Source organism: Musa acuminata, chromosome BXJ3-2 (genome assembly GCF_036884655.1).
Source record: "Musa acuminata AAA Group cultivar baxijiao chromosome BXJ3-2, Cavendish_Baxijiao_AAA, whole genome shotgun sequence".
In the NCBI taxonomy this organism is placed as follows: Eukaryota; Viridiplantae; Streptophyta; class Magnoliopsida; order Zingiberales; family Musaceae; genus Musa; species Musa acuminata.
The window spans coordinates 33,654,495-33,675,194 of NC_088350.1; the positions used below are offsets into that span (position 1 = coordinate 33,654,495).

The following is a 20,700-nucleotide window of genomic DNA, read 5'->3' on the forward strand; positions in this document are numbered from 1 at the left end:
ACAACCCTTGAGCTAATGCCAACCAGGACTCCGAATGTGACAATGACAAAAAGTCCATCACTCTCAGCCAGCCCTTCAAGAGCATTGGCAACACTCATAGTGGCAATGTTTCCGAGAGCGACGACTATGCCTCCCTGGAGCATCACATCCTCGAATTCGATGACTTCGCCTTGGGAGGGGGCGCGTTGACCATTTGGCCTTCTACCTTTGTCCATTTCATCCTCATCTTTATCGATCTCTCGTATAGTATAAAGAAGCACCAGAAGCTATCACTCTTATGCAAAAATGACCTCGCTATCAACCCGATCGTCAATCTTGGGCCACCAAAGGCGATCACCAATATCGTGACACTGTTGAATTCCATCTCTGGTGAGGCGAGGGAAGGAGAGATCTTCATGTTGCTAGGGGAGTCCACCTTGATCAATGCCTTCATGAACCGCATTATGTAGGAGAGCTTGTAGATTACCATCACCCACAATGATGAGAAGTTGAGAGGTGGCTCCTTGAGGTGATATTTGCTTACATAAAGTAGGATGACCTCCTACACCTCATGCTCACTATGGAAAAGACCTTCATGTTCTTCACGAAGTTTCGACTATCATGGTCGAGAAAACTCAACCCACGTTAAGTGAAATCTACCATGGGGGGAGGACCCAAAATCTACCACGGATGAGGGATGACCCGAAATATACCATGGCAAGAGGACTCAAAATCTACCATAATGGGAGGACCTAAAATGTACCACTACGAGAGGATCCAAAATGTGCTACAATGGATGGAGGACTTGAAGCTCGCTATGACAGGAGGACCTGAAATTTGCCACAATGGAGGGAGGACTTGAAGCCTGCTATGATAGGAGGACCCAAAATCTATCATGACAAAGGAAGGACCTATAGCCTACTATAGTGGGAGGAACCAAAATCCAACTGAAGGACTTAAAGCTCGCCATAGCATGAGAACCTAAAATCTGTCACGGTAGAGGGAGAACTTGAGATCCACCATAGTGAAAAGAGGACTTGAAGCCCACCATGGTGAAGGGAGAACTTGAAGCCTGCCAGCATGGGAGAAAGAAAAATCCGTCACAACGAAGGCACAAGCCTAATGTGCCCGAGATGCGTAAGTTGAGAAAACTTGACTCGCATGAATAGAAATCTACTACTATATATTTGCAAGGCTAAATTCTCCCAAGATGCATAAGTCAAGGAAACCCGACCTACATGAAAAGAAATTCGTTATGGTGGAGATGTAAGGTCAAATGCATTCAATGTGTGTGAGTCAGAAAACCCAACACACACTAAGATATATCTGCCACGATAGAGGTGCGAGGCCAAATATGTCTAAGATGTGTAAATTGGGAGAATCTAACTTGTGTAAATAAAAATCTACTACGATGGAAGCATAAGACCAAATATATCGGAGCCGTGTGAGTTGAGAAACTCAACCCATGCCAAGATATATCTCCCACAATGGAGACGTAAAGCCAAATGTGCATGAGACATGTGAGTTAGGAAAACTCGACCAACGTAAAAAGAAATCTAATATGATGAAGGAGTAAGGGCAAATGCGTCAGAGACACAAGTCGGGAAAACCCAACTTACATGAAGAGAAATATGCTATGGAAGATGTGCAAGGCCAAATATGCTTGAGACGCATGAGTCGGGATAATTCGACATGCATTAAAAGACATCCTCCATAGTAGAGACACAAGGTCAAATGTGCCCAAGGCATATGAGTTAGGAAACCTAACTTGTGCCAAGATATATCTACCATAGTGGATGTGTGGGGCCAAATGCGCTTGAGACACATGAGTTGAAAAAATTTGACTCATGTAAAGAGAAATCTACTACGATGGAGGGGCATGGCCAAATCTGTTGTGTGTGAGTTGAAAAAACCCAACCCACGTGAAGAGAAATCCGTTATGACAAAGGCATAAGGATAAATACGCTATAAGGCTTATGAGTCGAGAAACCCGATCCACGCCAAGATATATCTACCACGATAGAGACACGATGCCAAATGCTCCTAAAATGTATTGAGTCGAGAAAACCTGACCCATATGAAGAGAAATCCACTATGACGGAGGTGTAACCCAAATGTGCTTGAGGCGTCTGAGTCGAAAAATCCTACCTGCACTAAGATATATCTGCCATAGTGGAGGCACGAGGTCAAATGCGCTTGAGACGTGTGAGTTGGGAAAACTCGACCGCATGAAGAGAAATCCACTATGGTGGATGTGCAAGGCCAAATGCACATGAGATGCATGAGTCGAGAAAACCTAACTTGCATGAAGAGAAATCCGCCATGGCGGATGCAGAGGGCTAAATGCATCCGAGTTGCATGAGTCGGGAAAACCCAACCTGCATGAAGAGAAGTCCGTCATGGTGGTGACTCAATGCCAAATGCACCTGAGATGCATGAGTCAAGAAAACCTGACTCATGTGAAGAGAAATATGCTATGATAGAGGCATCAGGCCAATGTGCCCGAGAGCATAAGTTGGGAAAACTCGATCCAAATGAAGAAATCTGCCATGACAGAGGCATAAGACCAATATTCCCGAGACACATGTGTTAGGAAAACCTCATCTGCATGAGAAAAAATCCATCACGACAAAGTCATAAACCAATGTGCCCGATATGCATGAGTTAGGAAAACCTAACTCAATGCCAAATGCACCCGAGATGCATGAGTCGAGAAAACCCGACTCATGTGAAGAGAAATATGCTATGATAGAGGCATAAGACCAATGTGCCCGAGAGCATAAGTTGGGAAAACTCGATCCAAATGAAGAAATCTGCTATGGCGGAGGCATAAGACCAATATTCCCGAGACACATGTGTTAGGAAAACCTCATCTGCATTAGAAAAAATCCATCACGACGAAGCCATAAACCAATGTGCCCGATATGCATGAGTTAGGAAAACCTAACCCGTGTTAAGAAATTTGCCATGATAGAACTCAAAGCCAACATGACCAAGATGCATGAGTTGGGAAAACCCGATCTACGCTAGCAGAAATCCGCTACAACGAAAGCATAGGGTGTAATGTGCCTAAGATGCATGAGTCGAATAAACTTGACTCGTGTGAAGAAATCCATCACAATGAATGCACAAGGCCAACATGCTTGAGATGCATGAGTTAAGAAATCCTGACCTGTATGAAGAAATTTGCTACAGTGGAAGTACAGGGTAAAACGTATCCAAGACACATGAGCCCAGAAAACTCAACCCACGTGAAGAAATCCAATATGGTAGAGGCACAAGGCCAACATACTCGAGATGCATGAGTTAAAAAAACCCGACCCGTATGAAGAAATTTGCTATAGTAGAGGTATAGGGCGAAATGTACTTGAGGCGTACAAGTCAAGACAACCCAACATATACTAGTAGAAATCCGCTATAGCGAAAGCACAGGACGAAATGTGCACAAGACATATGAGTCGAAAAAGCTCGACCCATACAAGGAGATCCCGAACGCTCATAAGAAAAATGAACTAAATGATGCACTTCGAGCTCCAGTCACAAGGACCCCAAAGCACACCTTTTGAGAGGGAGGGGGACGATAGGGTATACAACATCAACTGACATATGATTACTATGTGGGATTTGAGTTACCCTCCACCCATCATGCTTATGTGGATAAAGATTTAAAGCAAACAAATACAAGATTCCTTCTCATCCATTATAACGAAGGCAATCACAAGCTTCATTCTCATTCATTATGATAATAAAATAATTATAATCTTCATTATTATACTTTATGATAGGGAAAGTAACCATAAGCTTCATTCTCATTCATTATGATAATAAAATAATCATAATCTTCATTATTATACTTTATGATAGGGAAAGTAACCATAAGCTTCTTTCTCATTCGTTCCGATGACGAGAAAAATATTCAAAAATTCTTTTTCATCATTTAAAATAAATATTAAATCTAATATTATTGACTCATTTTGAACTACTTGAATCAATATTTGGGGACATCATATTACTAACTTGATGTCAAGAAACCTCTCTCGACTTCGACTTTCATGCAGATGGTACCTCGGGAGTTTTACGTTTTCACTTTGGATAACCCTACGTATACAGGTCTGAACCATATCTATATGACAAAGACATCAATAACATTTTTCCTAACATAAGCATACCTTTGTAATAGTAATTGTTAAGGCTTTCTCTTATCTTTTCGTTCAAGTAAACAAATGAATTCGAACGCAAACTTTGTTCAACGTCACTTGTTCTGCTATACAGATTGAAAGGAAAGGGGTAATATTTTGGACAAAAGGGGAATATTTGTGCAAGCTATTAAGCCGAACAACGTGGATTTCTTAAACTCTCTATATTATTTATTAGTAAAAGATCGAAATAATATATTTCGAAAATAATTTAATTTCCTAACTATATATATATATATATATATATATATATATATATATATATATATATATATATATATATATATATATATATATAATTATAATATGGCTGAAGCTGTGACTCCATCAATATTACCGATTTCATTATATATGTCTGAGGTTTTTTTCTCATCATATTTGACGTCAATCTTGAAGAATATTGGACACTTTGATCGCATTAATAAATGGGTATTTGATAATATATGTGCACAGTGTTCATTCCATATGTTTTGGATTTCCTTTCTTTATCATATTTTGTGTTAATCATAAAGAAAGTTTGGACGGGTGGATCGTATCAACAGGTGGGGTATCTGATGGGGTGTTGAGGAGTCGCAGATCAACTTGCTTCGTTGATGTGCACGAAGATAGCTTTCCATATAAAGGCGAGATTTCATGGAAAAGAAATCCAAGTGATATAGTCATCTCCAATCCATGGCGGTAGCCGACGCCGCAGGAAAACCTAGCCACCCCTCGTATCAGAAGCCGAGAATATTTCTTCCCTGCGCGCCTTCCTCCGCAGCAAAAGAATAGTTCCTCGCGGCGCCTCCTCACCCATCTCATATTCCTCGTCCATCCCTCCTCGCTCCGCTGCACGTCAAGAATCCACCACCCCTCCCCGCCTTTTCCCCGAAGCAACGATCAAGAAGATGCCCGGTGAGCACCGGTGGGGGAAGGCGATGGCCAACGCGGTGGCCGTGGCGATGACGCTGCTGATGATCGCCGTCGCCTTCGACTGCCTCGTGACTCGGCTGTACCTCGGCGCGGGCAGATCCCTGCACGTCGTCCCCCTCGCGCACGGTACCGTGGCGGGCAACCCTGTCCTCGTTCTTGCGCTCCCGTGCGTGGTGCTCGCCGTCGCTTGCTTCGTCGGGGAGGGAGGAGGATTGGCGCCGAGAGCTCGAGACGTCGGTGGCGGCCGCGGGAACGGGAAGGTGGATGGCGACGTGGTGGTCGATTACACGGGTGCGATGTCCGCCTTGGCCGACATGGTGGAGGTGAGGGTGGCGGACGAGGGGGAACGCAGCAGGGGCTGTCGCAAGGTCCGGGTGCAGATGCAGCAAATGAGTCCGGTGGAGGTGACGAAGGATGACAAGGGCAAGAGCATGTAAGGGGAAGGAGACGATCTTGTTCTTGGCCAAAGGAACGCAAACGTAGGATCATTAGGAGTGGTGGTACGTCGGCGAACGGACATTTCTGGTTTTGTATCGTTGTTCAGGGGATTTCTTTTCGACCCTTCGAATCAATCGAGGAGGCGTCTGTTCTTCTTGATGTGCATCTCATTATTAGAGCTTCAAGAGAGCCGTGCCATTTGTGTCCCCTCGCCGGACATGTAGCCCAAGCCATGGGAAACGCCGACGCCCGCTTCCCATCAACGGTCGCGGCTTAATCCGCCGCACGAGGAGACCCAACATACTTAACATGACATCTGCAGTAAAGAAGGCCATCATACTTTACATCTGAGTTATTTTTGCTGCATGCAATAATCTCCTTTATAACTTCGATTTTAATTCTTTTTGGTGACTTTTCTTTTCTAAAAAAGTAACTTGGCATTGACTTGGCTAGAATTGTTTGTGATGTTGTTTCTGACAATAATAGCTGATCGTAAATATTAGTCAAGACTATCAAATTCATTATATAAAATATATATTATTTATTTATCAACCATTCTTTTACTATTTTTAAAAATAAATAAAAAAGGAAAATCTTATTAATCTATGAAAGTGATATGTGACTGCAAGATGATTGGTAATGCGCGTCCCTTGTATCCAATTCAGCCGATCCAATCTGATCACCTTCCTTCTTTCGCTGATTCACTCCGCCGACCTCGAAACCCAGGATCTCGAGGCCGGAGATCTGAACACACGACTTCCGTACTCATCATCACCATCGCTGACAAGACCCACGGTGGGAATTCGTTCTCGTATGAACAAAACCGCCGTCACAGTGAGAACTGATAATGCATTGCCGACAGGCCAACTTTTGCTTGTTTAAGCCTTCACCTAAAGGACTCCTTACGCTATATACGTCGGCTTTGGCTTCCGGAGCAGCTCGAATTCGCCGTCCGCTTTGTCTGATCCCGTCGACCGAGACCATCTTGCACCGCCGCCGCCGCCGCCATGGATAAGGATATCTACGCATGGCTTTCCGCCCTGTCATTTGCCTTCCTGACATATAGCTCCGCCGTGGCCGTCTACCGCTCCAGGGACGACGCTTCGGCCGTGACCTTCGTGGTCGTCGCCTACGCCGATCTCTGGCTCCTGTTCCGCTGTCTCCGTGCCTTGGAATGCGGCGGCGAGGGGGCCAACAACTGGAGGCTGAGGGCCGCGGTGTGGTCCCTCGTCACGCTCCTCACCTCGATGTTCTCCTACAAGGTGGCGGCCGTCATGCCGTGGCCCGTGTCGGTGGTCGTGTGGGGCATGGCGGCCGCGGTCGCCATGGGCGGCTTCTGGGCCTTCTTCGTGCACCGGGAGCCGCCTTCCGACGGCTCCGGCGGCAACCCAGAATGATAGCATATGCTTCGTGTCATCTCTCTCATGCATGTATCATGTCTAATGGATACATAACATATAGGTACATCATCGATCATCGAGGAGGCTATACATAGCTTCCATCCATTCATCTGGTGAACGCTAAAAATTACTGGCATTAGCTGATGATGTCATTTACATAAGATTTAAATACGTATAGTAAAATAAAATAAAAATCATTTAGTCATTTAATATAATAACTCATAATGTTCCAATTGACTATATGAATTTTTGCAATATGTTTTAGTTCAATTAGAAATATTTACTACTGTCATATATAATTTAACTATTTAATTTTTTATAAAAAAACAAATTAAATCCACGGGAAAATTCAGCTTTGTTTGGGAGTCGACGTCACAAAAAAATATCAGCTATAGGTGTGACTAGAAAAGCAGGTAATATAACACAAGCAACCGATGGGGCCCACACAACCCTATTAACTGAGAGGTCGGTGAAATTTGGGTGGCGACCTCTTTTTGAAGCACGACTCTCCCAAGTCTCTGGAAAAGTAGGTCACGTTCTCTGATGGCGCTCTCATGTGGAACCCCAATCCAACTCCTATGCCGATCGCGCGGTGAATCTCGCACCACCCTCGCCCCTCGGTCTTCCGTTTCGTTTCCGCGCGATGTCAAATGCAGGAGTCTGATTCGCGTTAGATCGTCAGCTATTTCAGGTGATGGTTGTGTGTCCCTCTCTTCGATGGAAATTTTTGTTCTAATTAGCTTAATTCTTGTGCTTTTATGATTGAATTGGTAAAAAAACGTTTCCTTGACATTTTTTCCCCTTCTCGTTCATCTAATCATGTGAAAAAGGCTCTCTCTTTGTTGTTCTTTTAGTGACCCAAAATTATAGCTTGATTGACTCTGTTTTGATATGGGCAATAAAAAAACAATTTGATTGGAGGTTGGGAGCCGGAAAATTCTTAGGGTTTTTCAGACCAGTGGTGTTAAGGTCGACGAAATTTTGGCATTATAACTCATTTCTCGAGTACCAAAATCTGAGCAAGCTTTTCTTCTCAGCTACAGATACCTCTTGAAGTTCGTTCTCTGAGGGAAGAGATTAGTTCTGACCCATCACTAAATTAATCCGTAAAAGAAATGATGTCTCCTGGCCTTACAAGCATTTATAATAATTGGAGTCGTAGGTGATAAGCCAATCTCATTACTCCCCCACAAAATCCTAGTAGTAAACTTGCTTAATCAATATCACCGGGGGTTTGAATTTGAAGGGAACAACTCCTGCCCTTAGAGCTGGCTAAAAGGGGGACTTCCTGGGGTTGGTATCATTGGCACATCCATATATATATATATATATATATATATATATATATATATGTATGTATGTATGTATGTACATGTACATTAGGTGCTGTAGTTCCCGATAAGCTCTGCTGAGGTGTTTGTCTCGAGGACCGGAGTACGTAAACTTGCTAGTCGAAATCCAATATTGGGCTTTCAATATTCTTAAGGTCAAGCGCCGCCATTCGATTGATAGTCAGAGCCAAGACCTTTATGTGCCTTTACTGTTCGTCCTGGAGCAGCATCGAAGAACTTAATCGCAGCGAATCAACAGCTCCCGAAATTAATCAACAGCTCCCGAAATGGCAAATCCCTGCTCATCAATATGGAAGACGGGGCCGCTTGGTAGAAAAAGGAACCTTCCCTGCTCATCAACTTCATGCCACCGGGCACTTGTCGACCCTGTAGAATGATGGCACATCAAGTGATATTACGGAAATGAATAAGAGGAGTTAGCTGTTAAACCGAGGTCGGGGTTTGAAGACAAATCCATCATTGATGGGGCTCGCTCACTCAAAAATTGATGCTTCTTCACAATGGGAGCCTTTACGAGACGAGTCATGGCGCGTGGAGCCGGGTAGGCGTATGGGACTCTATTTCGACGGCGTCTGGTCTTTTTCTCACAATCTTCCCAACATCATTCTCAAACAAAGAAAGTATGGATTGAGTGGGTGGGTCCTTTCGATCTCCCGGAGGTAGGGTGTTAGGTTTTGGACTCAAAATTGGGTTGCTGAAATGACCAGGAAATGACCAGCCGCATCAATGGAAGGTAGCCGCATGTCAGTCTCTTTGCTCACTCATGCATCAATGGAACTATAGCACGCACGCACACACACATTTTTTATTCCTAGAAACAAGCATAATTGCCATTTGCTTATACAACTTTCTCATTTATTAGTTTCCTTCTAACCTTTCTCACTTTCCTAACATTCCTCATCAAACCAAGCATCTAAGAGAGACCCTTTCTCTTACCATCCCTTCTATTGTTATATTTACCATTCCAAACTTGTCCAAATAATTAAGTCGTTATCATTTCTGATTTCTCTGCTAATTTCTATATGGACTTGTTCATTAAATCAATGGTGCCAGAAAGAGAGAAATCCATTCAATATGACTTTTTTTGGATTCAGCTTATCAGTCTTTCCTTTTGAAAGGAGTCATTTGGTTCACAATATTTGTGGACTTGATTCTCATTACCTTCATTTCTGTATGCATCTGCCACGAATCCTCCTCTATTGAGCTAGTAACAACTATGATTACTGTATGTTCCCTATATGAATTTATTAAGTGAACTTGTTGAACTGACCATTATGTTTATTATGTTTGTTATTCTCCCCTTTCTCCTTCCATGCACCACAATGCAATCCTCCGTAATAGTCATCCTCTCCTTTAGGCACAATAGACCATTTCATTTCATGTGTTGCCCAGTGATTTCTTCCCGCAACATGAATGTCCTAAAGAAATTATCTGACTTCAATTCTTACTAGCTTCAAAATTCTCACTTTAAATACACACCACAAGCAGACAACCTTTCTGCCTCTGTCAAATCCTTCTTTTTAGTTCTTTTATTAATTACTTTAAAGTGCCAAAGAAACCTGCAATTTTGTTTAATGTTTGAACAATCTAAATACTAAACTTCCATTCAAATATAAATGTCATGTTTTGCAGCATCACTCTTGTATTTGTGTTAGTATGGAACTTTGTATATGATTTAAATGGAAACATATATATATGTCTTGGTTTATATCTTCTCATTAACGAATTTGTTGTTAGAAAATAAGGCATGCACACTTCATGTTTGGTTCTCCATTTTATATGAATAAAATTTACAATAACTTAGCTTTAATGGACTGTTATTGTAGTATTGAACATTTCCTTTCGGTGCAGCCATCTCACTAGGTTTTACATGAAATCAAGTGATCTGGTGTCTTTTAGCATGACTACAGTATACTTGTTGCTTTTTTTAAAAAGAATTTTTTCTACATATTAACGAGCTCCTTTTTTATGACATTCTCAGTTCAAATTTGTAAAATATTGTTTGGACTTTATTGGTGCCATTTTCTTTTTGTGGGCTTGGAACGCCTGATGCATTAGCATAGTGAACAATGTTTTCTTTCAAATGGATTCATTATTGTTCTAGGAATCATAATCTTGTAGTTGCATTTAAATGTCACAGCGCCTCCAATGTCTGGTAGCTTTACTCCTGCAATTTCATTAACTGATAAGGCACTAAACCATCTGAATACGATGAGATCTGAACGTGATGAAGATCTGTGCTTAAGAATTGGAGTGAAGCAAGGTGGATGCTCTGGCATGTCCTACACTATGGAGTTTGAAAATCGAGCCAATACACGACCTGATGACTCAGTCATAGAATACAATGGTTTTGTAATTGGTATGATTCTTCCTTTCTCCTTTCTTGAGGATCCTAATTATCATTGATTACTGTTTATAAAAATCCATTGCAAAACCAGACAGTTCCATCACAGCATAAACCTAGTTCTTGCATATATATGATTCTAACTTTCTTCTTTCCTTAGGAACTTGCATGGAACTTTGCTAGGAATACCTGAATTTCTAAGAATCTCAGTTGTTTGGTTCTTCTTTGTTTTATCTGAACATACATGGGACTGAAAGACAACAACTTTTCTATCCACAAGTAGGATTCTTTTTAGTTTATGCTAAACAATGGTGGACCTTGAAACCTTATGGCACTCTTATCAGAAAAATTGCAAATTCATACCAAATCTGAACTCGATTCCTGATACAATCAATTACTACTGAGCTCTTTTAATAAGTTTTTAGTCGACCATTTTTGTGCCTTTTCAGAGGTTGAGCTGATGTTAAAGTTGAAAGGTGAAAAACTTGATGTTGAACAATCTATGTTGAGTTGATTGATCCTTTGGAGAGGAGAATAAATCATAAGTTTCAGAATTGATGTGTGTGTGTGTCAAATAACATAGACAATCACATATTACATGGCAAATAACATAAGCAGACAATCACATATTAAATAATGTATGTTGAGTTTATATTAACACTTGTCTTTGTTTTTGGTTGTGAACTCGCAGTATGTGATCCCAAGAGCCTACTCTTCTTGTACGGAATGCTGCTGGATTACAGTGATGCACTCATCGGTGGAGGTTTCTCCTTTAAGAATCCAAATGCAACACAAACTTGTGGCTGTGGTAAATCCTTTGCTGCTGAGAGTATCTGACCACTTGACAGTATGCTGTTGTTCTCATAAAAGCAATTTAAACTTGATGTATCCGTAATCCTAATTAATTATTTCTCTCCCTCCCTCTACTCACTATTCTCACCATGCATGCAAATACGCAAGGGAAAGTGAAGATAGAGGAAAAAAGATGAGAAAAAGAAACACACTTGTGTAGCTCTATTACCTAGCTAATTTGGTCCAACATATGCTGGAAGTTTCAGAAATTATTTTTGGGATATGTTTGATAATATGGTTGAAGGGCTTTGCGAAACTATTACCAAGAAAAAAGAGCAAGCAGTTGCATGAGACTCTTGTCAATGTGGGATCTGGAAACGTTTCGTTCTCTCAGATCAACTTATCTTGATAGATTGGAAACTTTGATAATGTTCTTTTAATCAAGGATTACTCCTCACTTCAATTGCAACAGTACAATGTTCTTATTCTGTTCTTGTCAGTGTATTGTTTCTTCACTAATGGTGGAGCATCACTCTACAAGGTATGAGTTGCTATCTGTACCAAATAGACAACCTTCCAAGTACTTTTTCAAGACTTTATTAGCAGATCAGCTACCAATTTCACCTGACAACCTGTTATTTGAGACATCGATAATACGGATGTTCATCAAGTTCCCAAGTTCTGCAGGTAGGGTTCGTGTCGGTGAATTGTCTGAAACATTAAGGATTATGGTGAGAGCAGGGACGAACAATTTGCTGGTTGGTTTGTTGAATGAAAGGTCTAAGATTTGTAATGGACAGTTTCCATGTCTTGGAGGTATTGGATGACAGATGAAGACGATTAAATAGGGTCAGATTGCCAAGAGATGTTGGGATTCCTCCTGTGAAGAAGTTTCTGCTCGATTCCATCACTCCTAACCTTGGAAGGCTTCAATGGCAATACCATCAACAAGTGTTTTATGGGTAATCTTTGATGATCATACATCAAAAAGCATAAAACTAGAAACAAATATTGACACATGTTGATGATCCCATCTCTGGATTTTGTTTTCTGCAATTTATTACTTCCATATAAAAGCACTACATAGTTTATGTGCACAGAAGCTTAACTACCTGCTAACCATTGGAATATCTCCTCACTTGAAGATTTACGTCAAACTATACTATCCTGATTGCAATTAATTCATTGATGGAGTGCTCTTTCAGTGATGCAATCCATGATCCGAGTGTGTGCGCCGCCCGGAGTGCCATCTCGACGTCGCAGGGAAGGCTGAGACTGTCGTCAAAAGCAGCATCAGTAGGTCTCTTCCTCCTGAACGTCTCCGATACACAAAAGTATTCCATAACTGTTGCCACTCCATATTCGGTAACATGTTAGTTTATCCATCATATTTTAGAAAGAAATATAAAGAAGAATACAAGAATACAACAACAATAATAAAGTCATAACAGCTAAGATCGATGTTTATGAGAGGTGATGCAGTTTTATATTAATTGTCAGTGACCTAACCCAACCTTCTACTTTTCTGTTTTTTTCTTTCATCCTGGTTTTGGACCAGCATTAACATTAAGTGTACAGAAGAATATTATGTTAAAGAAAATGTACATGAACAGAAGAAAATAATAAGAAACCATTGTTGTAAAACAAGACCGAAAAGCAAGAGATTTTTATTCCCGCTGCTTTGCAGTCCCTTTACTATTATTCTCTTATTCTAACATTTGAATACTATCGAGTTCATCTACAGAAGAATACATGTTGCAGCCAGCCATTCTGTCAAATGGCTCGCAGTTAGAAAAGAAAATGGATTGGATGATGAAGAACCACACTAAGTCTAGTTTTAATTAGTGGATACAAATTTGGATAAGAATATGGATGCTACAACAACAACAAAGCGAACCATGTGGAGACGACTATATGGATCTTTCGTCACCGTTGAGATCTTTTGTCAACAACAAAATATGTTAAGAATATTTGTATATTTATAGATAATTTCTATTAATTATTTTTATATATTCCTTTGTCTCTCCTCATATCATTAATAATAATTATTTCATCTTTTTCTAACTACCCACATCTATTAGTCTCCTTAACACATCCATATCACCTTTATCGATTCTTCTTTGTTTTATTCAAATGATACCTTAGCACTTATCATTAATATCATCTTAATTAACATTCTCCTTCATTGTATTTGTTTCTTACTTGTCCAACACTCGGATCCATAATAGATTGTTAATCTAATAATTATTATATATATATTTTTTAATCTCAAAATTATTCGACACTCAGTTTAAGTCTTCTTACATTCTTTGTCATTTCAACTATCCTATTTTTATATTCTATGAATCTATGAATATAACCTATGCTAGATTATAAAATTATACTTTTTGACTACTGATGTGGCTATGATTGGATAACAAAAATTCTTTGTCAACACACAAACCAAACCTCTACATGAATTTGTGCCTTGGTAAAGATGAGTAACATTAGTTTCCTACCCGCTAGAAAGCGAGTAACTCGTTGACTAAAATCTAAATAAGTCTGATTTTTCTACTTTACGAGAAAAGATCACAAATGATCAAGTCTAGCATTACCTACACTGTCATGCAGGCTTCCTGCTGTTGACAAGTCAATTCCAGATGTGCTTTTAAATATCAAGCTTGCTGATGAAGCTATGACGTAGAATAATGATATACTTGGAAGAATAATGAAACCCTACAATTTGCATCGTGACATAGAGGATGCCACGTAGCAGCAACCTTTAATATTTCGATCCTTCTTGCTAATATAGCACAATGACAAGACACTTAACCTATGTTATTATTTAAGCATAGTAGAGTTAGTGCTGATGAGATTATTTCAGAAAAAGAGGAAAAAACAAGAGCTAACTGACATGATGTAGGAAAATAATAGATCATAACTGGAAATAATAGATCATAACTGGAACTAATCAAATCCCTTGAGGAGATATTTAAGCTTACCTCTTCTTCCACACATGCCGAATGGAAGATAACTTTTAACCACTAGTATTTAGTTCTTCATCTCCAGGTGGGCCTCCACTTCCAGAATGCTTGGCTTTCCTTCAGTCTCCCCACTCGTTTTATAGAAATCAACTATCTTCTGATGTAATTTATAGTAATGAACCATCTTCTCCAGAGGTTTCAAATCCAAGTCAATAAAGCAAGCCTGCAGGCATCAATATAAAGTTTCATTTAACTAAATTACTTGGGCAATAGCACTTAAGAAACTTTAGTAATTTTAGTCAGCTATCAGTGTCCTTCCAGAGTGATAAATTTGTCGTTTGCTTCACCTCCAGGAAATATTTATAAAGGGATAACATTCTGTTTATAACTGGTCAGAAACCAACAAATAAAAAGAAAGTAACAGAAAAGTAAATACTCTGTCAGAAATGAATTGACAGGCATGCTCTATGTAAAAATGTCAAACCGTCCAGCAATTACAGTACAGGTATCACACATTTTGTTAATAACTTTCTGGTGTCTGGTCAGCTGAGGCACAACACACCAGAAATAGAACTCCAAACTCCAAAGCAACACAAACAATAAGATCTGGTGACAGTTGAACCATGTAATCAAGCTAAAACTTGGAAATGATTTATAGTACGAGAACCAAATATAAAACATATTGTGTGCAAACTTGATGATGAAAACAAGTACAACCACATAAATAAAATTTGATCAAGTAGTACTGCAAATATGACCATCAATGGTTGTCGATTGAATCTCTTATTGATCATGAATGTCTCTAGGATTGAAAAATAACAAAGAAACAATGACTCATAAACAAACAAGCAACTACAGACAGTTTATTATATACCTTGTAATTATAGCATTGATTCGATGATTTGAGGGATGCAGAATTACAATCAGATGCGTTATGTCCATTTTCAGTGCGGCTAAAGCTGATCATCAGGCTGCAATCTTTTGCAGTAGCAGCTATAAGATATCCCCTAACAATTTTCAGGCTCTCCTCCAATGATAGAGAATGCAAGAAGGAATACTGATGCAAAAGCTCTGGATCAATTAAATTTTTGCAGACGACACAAGGCTGAGAAATAATATTGTAATATACATGAATAGCCCCTTCTATGTCCAAAACATCCAATTGTTGAGTTTCTAAGAGCTTATCTAAAATCCCAGACCTGAAGATTGCCTCCGCTACAAGCTCAAGAAAGCTAGCTAGCTGTAGGCCACTGGGGGAGATCAGATCCACAATTGCCTCTTCTGCTTTATGAGATTGGACAACTGTGTTATCCAAGCCACCTCCCAATCCTCCAAAGATAAGAGAGCCATTAAAAAATATACGGAAATTATTCTGAGGACATGCAAACAATGCAGTGATGGCCAGATGTATTCTATCTTTTAATCCAGAGAATAGATCAAGTGGGTCATACGGACTTATCTGTGATATCTGCAACAAAAAATTCATAATATATAATCCGAAAGCCTTGCCAAAATCTCATGATGTTGACTGAAGGATAACGGTAAGGAGAACTTATACCAAGGATAACATGTGAAAATTAGATTTTGAGAATATATAAGCCTATCAAGTGTGTACCTTTCCTTGATGAAGTTTTAAGAATTGATGCATTTTAAACCGCGTTACATGTTTCTTAACAGCATTTGCCTCCACTATGTATTCCGAAGATGGGAGAAACCCACATTTTGGCTGATCGGTTGCATCATGAAAGCAAGGTTATGAAACGAAATGGTCAGAAGAAGAGACCAAGCATATAGAGCAACTAAACTAAAAAGGGGAAAAGAAATAAAAAATCTACTCAGAAATAAAGCACCTTTATTTCTACTGCAATGCAGAGGTCATGTTTTGGAGTACCTGAAATTGCACCGAGTGTCATGAAGAATGTGGTTATGAGGCATTAACATTTATATAGTGAGCATTGTAGTAAGTACATTAAACATAGAAAAATTGCAAGAAACAAAATAGACACACAATGGCAGGACCAATGTGGATAACTTGCACTATAGTCAAAAGCAGAAAATAGAGAAAAAGACCAATTTGGGAAGAGATGGACAACGATAATCAAGAAATTGATAGCAAAGAATATACATGTATCAAAAGCTAATAAAACTGTCATTAAATAAACATCAACACATGTGTGTCCCTTAAAACCTCCAACAAAAACAAGCACTAAATCTTTATTTAACTGTGAATTCTTGAATCTGCTTCAAGCTGGCCAGGAGGGCCTTTCCCAATTTAGCCCTACAATTGAAAGCCAGGGCACAATAAGAAAGCAAGTAATTAATCTGACCAATCTCAGAATGATTTCATCTTCATTTTTTATCCTGGATTAAATCCGACAGATTAACTTGATTAATTAAACCATAGATCTATCATAGTCAAACTGGAGTTTGACCAGAATTAGTCAAAGTCTGACTATGTAATTAAACCAATTTGTACTTGGATTAAGGATATAGGTGCATTTTGTCATTGTTATTAATGTCAGTTTTCAGAAAGTCTCTAATGTTTAATTTATAATAAATATTTTACTGGTGGGTCAGTTGAATTCTATCTACTTTCATCATTCATTTTAATGACAGTATCAAATGGCATTCAGTGTCCAATTGAAGGTCTAAAAGTGTCCAAAAACTGTAATTTGAATACGATATAGGTTAGGCTAATTATTATTCTATTAAAAGTTGAATTTTGAGAGTTATAACATCAAGTTTTAGAGGTTTTTTTGTGGGTCTTATCATCACAAATACCATCAATACATGGCTATGGGCCCTTGGACACATCATTAGAGTATTGCCGTTTATCTCTCAAAAATTATATCTTCGATGTTACCATTTTCACTCTAAGTAGGCTCCGGCTGGTAGATATTACATCTTATTAAGCCCTTTGCTATAACTTGTCTTGAAAAATTCTTTACCCCAGACAAACTCAACATAGACAATCAAAAGCATCACATAATAGCCAAAGGAGGGAAGGGGGAAAAAAACCACACTAATTTGGTCCATCTTCAATGGTACCAAGTTATCGATAAAAAACTTGTATGTTCTAAAATTTGATTCTATTTTCCTTTGACCGTCATGTTTCTTCTTTGATCAGCTAACATTCACCAACTCTAACACAAGTTGATATTTCACAAAATAAGGTAGGACAAAGCAATCTATAAACAGGGTTTACAAGCATCTCATTACCAAACTAGTATAATCTTATTTGTGAAAAATACTTCGATACGCTTTAAAGGCATGACATTTGAGATACGGTAAATTTCACACTATCATTCTTAAAATCGTTGGCTGCATGCTGCTTCTATGGTCTTGGCAAGAGGTATTCCTTGATAGCAAGCTTGTATATGAACTTTGTCATTAAAAAAAAAGATTAGCTATTTAGATTATCCCTTACCACTAATAATTGAATGGTCAGAAATAAGAAGTGCAGATTCGTGCAGTACATCAATTTTGGATGCATCAACCCGCCATGGAGGACGTTGACTCTTAATATTTCCCTCAACAGCCTCCAAGAATTCCTTGGAAACATGGACAAGAATCTGCATATTGGAAGGACTTTGAACATAAAAAAGTATGAGAATATAAGAGACTGTTTGGCAAATCTAAAAAATGTATCTGACATTCAAGCCATACTATTTCAACCAGAGCAAAAAAACTAAGATGATCAATAACAACTTCCGGGGACTATGGTCTTGAAAAACATTTCATGTAATTGCAGAAATACAAGGCATATAAGTTAGCACCTGTTGGGTTCATTTCACCACCTATAAGTTCCTTCGCGGAACAATAAACAATATTATATAATGCACTAACACAGATATTATAACATTAAATGCCAAAATAAAAATACATGACTTTGCTGGATGTGAAATATTAAATGTGCTCAAATTTGGAAAAGGTTCAGGATGCATATTTAATTATGTTAAATGGAGAACAAAAAATTATGAACATAGCAACTAAAGAAATAACCAGTTCAGATAAGAAAAGAAATTGTCGAGGCAGTAAGAATAACATACACCAGCATCTACATGCTTGGAGTCCAATAGATTACTCATGACATGTTGAATAAAAGCTCTAGCAGCAACATCTTTTGAAGTGCACTCCACGAGTTCACCAATGTCTCTCCATACTAGCCTTTCATGATTAGATAGGACCAAGCATCCATTTGGAGACCGGCTTCTGCCTTTTGCAACCTTTTGAATCCGTAATACCTTACCAACCTGCTCCATAAAAACACCCATTTCCAAGCATAACATATTCAGTTATATATACAATCCCATGAAATGATAATAATAACAAACGATGCACTTAAAACGCTATAAACCAGCAGAGAAGTTTATCAAGATCACAAGTTAATGGCATAAACACTTTACCAGCGAGAGAGAAGAGCCACAATAACCCAGGACAATATTGGCAGCTCCTTCTCCTTTGTAGAACCAATCCTTTGCGTCTTCTGCTCTTAACAACATCTTTTCTTCCTATGCGAAAAATGCAATGCATCCAGACTTACTACTGCCTCGACATTAGCAGTATTGTGAAAGGCGCTAGAAGGCATCAAGGTTCCAAAATGCCCGAGGTGGTCACAGATCAATCATAGACCCTGTTCGATAAGTGGAACGCATTATCTCTCCGCTCTCGAATGGGCAATAAGGGTTAGAGAAGTGCAGTCATTCGAAGCGAACAGGGGAGGGGTGCCGAGAGCAGGAGGACGCCGGGTGGGGGACTCAGAGCAGGGGAAAGGGGAAGCCCGGCTCTAGGGCATCGGAGCTGAGAGCAGGAGGCACGGATGGCTGTCGGCTGCACCGTCAGAAGAGAGAGAGAGAGAGAGAGAGAGAGAGGCACCGGCGCGCTGACGGGAGGGGAGCCACGTTGCCACGAACGCCGGTCATCGGCTGCCCTGCACTAGCGAGGGCTGAGTGAGACGCGTGGGCACTTGTGCTCGCGAGACGCGGGCGGGGCTACGCACCGCCAGCGCCACGTGGTTTTGTTGTTGGGGAAGGAGACGGAGGGGAAGGGAGGTTGTTAGGATTGGGATCTGATCAAATCGATCGGTTTGATCGAACCACGTGAGTTGAGCCAGGATTCGATCAAATCTTCTTAATGATCAAATCGATCGACTCGAGTCCGAACCCAATCAAGTCTGAGAATTATGATTAGATGCGTCCAGGCCGATCCATGCAAGCCGTCCGTGCTGGGCGCTGAATTGAAATTGCCCATTTAAACCGTGTAGGCCATAATACATAAATAAATGTTATACACCTTCAACTATAGAGGTAAAATATTGTTACAAGTAATATTCTCTCAGGTAAATAAGCTGTTTATTATGAAGCGTTCTCATTCATATCTCATAGAGCATAAATATTTCTAATAAATTGATATCACGGACGGCGGTGATTGATGCTCAACTCTTTCGAGGGGAGGGAAGCCGATGAAGATGAAGCATGGAGTCAGGTTTGGACCGGGTCGAGCCGGGCCGGGGGAAGCAGATCAAGATGATTCATAAAGTTTCATGCTTGGACCGAGCCGGAATTATGAGGGTTCGGATTTAGACCGAGCCAGGCTGAGCCGGCTCGGTCCAACGTTGCAAACAGAGTGTTTGTTAAGCTATGCTTACACCCATTTCTGGGTAACGGAACAAAACTGCAAGGCCGGAGTGACACGGAAAGGGGTGTAATATAAAAATACGGGAGTAGCGTTAAATCACAGTTGCTTATTTTCCCCCTTCTCTTCTTTGCTGTGTGATCTATCCGTCCTTCCTCTCCCTCGTCGCCTCTTTCAAGGTGGCGTCTCTGTTCCTCCGTCGATGAGCTCTACCAGCGCTTTCCATGAGATCCACGACGAATGTTCGCATTCTGTAGTCTGCATCGATCTCTCTGTCTTCACTAGTTCCCAAGACCCAGGTATTACTGATCTCTTTGATCCCTCTCTCCGCCAGATCTCTTCTTATTTTATCTTCTTTTGGGGTTGTTCTTGCAAGTTCGTTTTATGACTCTGGACATTGGATGCGTTTTTATATGTATCTAATTTTTTGGAACGATTTTTTTTCTATCAAGTAATTGATGTGTCTTAATTCCAATATATTCTCGATTTGAGCGGTTAAGATTACAAGGTTTAAATTGATCATTGTATGAAGAGAGAATTTTATGGAATTCATGAGATCATGAAGCGTCGATAGCATGAACTGATTTAGTAATCATGGTATATGTTCGTTCTGATGATATTTTGTTACTTGCTTTTAGTTGATTTTATTTGTCTGGGGTATGACACTAATTAATTTAGTTTGTGTTAGGT

At 39.9% G+C, this 20,700-nt stretch overlaps 3 protein-coding genes across 3 annotated transcripts; 2 read left to right on the forward strand and 1 right to left on the reverse strand.

The window, feature by feature from the left end:
• Positions 1-6,460: 6,460 nt before the first annotated feature.
• LOC135630690 (uncharacterized) lies at positions 6,461-7,055 on the forward strand. The gene has a single exon (XM_065137818.1). It carries the CDS (start codon positions 6,533-6,535, stop codon positions 6,920-6,922), a length of 390 nt encoding a protein of 129 aa, XP_064993890.1. The 5' UTR covers positions 6,461-6,532; the 3' UTR covers positions 6,923-7,055.
• A 357-nt stretch (positions 7,056-7,412) lies between these two features.
• LOC103976448 (iron-sulfur assembly protein IscA, chloroplastic) lies at positions 7,413-11,685 on the forward strand. The gene is made up of 3 exons (XM_009391644.3): positions 7,413-7,616; positions 10,418-10,636; positions 11,313-11,685. Exons 1-3 carry the CDS (start codon positions 7,469-7,471, stop codon positions 11,456-11,458), a joined length of 513 nt encoding a protein of 170 aa, XP_009389919.1. The 5' UTR covers positions 7,413-7,468; the 3' UTR covers positions 11,459-11,685.
• Positions 11,686-12,620: 935 nt separating this feature from the next.
• LOC135630689 (inositol-pentakisphosphate 2-kinase IPK1-like) lies at positions 12,621-19,194 on the reverse strand. Its single transcript, XM_065137817.1, has 8 exons — positions 18,783-19,194; positions 18,426-18,629; positions 17,804-17,948; positions 16,227-16,267; positions 15,992-16,102; positions 15,251-15,844; positions 14,395-14,599; positions 12,621-12,758 (listed from the first exon to the last, which is right to left on the reverse strand). The coding sequence occupies exons 1-7, from the start codon at positions 18,876-18,878 to the stop codon at positions 14,444-14,446; spliced, it is 1,347 nt and encodes a 448-aa protein (XP_064993889.1). The 5' UTR covers positions 18,879-19,194; the 3' UTR covers positions 12,621-12,758; positions 14,395-14,443.
• Between the last annotated feature and the right edge of the window lie 1,506 nt (positions 19,195-20,700).

Coding starts and splice junctions, on each gene's coding strand:
- LOC135630690 (XM_065137818.1), top strand. CDS start 6,533: ATGGATAAGGATATCTACGCATGGCTTTCCGCCCTGTCATTTGCCTTC.
- LOC103976448 (XM_009391644.3), top strand. CDS start 7,469: ATGGCGCTCTCATGTGGAACCCCAATCCAACTCCTATGCCGATCGCGC. Junction 7,617..10,417: donor TAGATCGTCAGCTATTTCAG/GTGATGGTTGTG, acceptor TAAATGTCACAG/CGCCTCCAATGTCTGGTAGC. Junction 10,637..11,312: donor ATACAATGGTTTTGTAATTG/GTATGATTCTTC, acceptor GTGAACTCGCAG/TATGTGATCCCAAGAGCCTA.
- LOC135630689 (XM_065137817.1), bottom strand. CDS start 18,878: ATGTTGTTAAGAGCAGAAGACGCAAAGGATTGGTTCTACAAAGGAGAA. Junction 18,630..18,782: donor GTGGCTCTTCTCTCTCGCTG/GTAAAGTGTTTA, acceptor TTTATGGAGCAG/GTTGGTAAGGTATTACGGAT. Junction 14,600..15,250: donor ATCAATGCTATAATTACAAG/GTATATAATAAA, acceptor TGATGCCTGCAG/GCTTGCTTTATTGACTTGGA.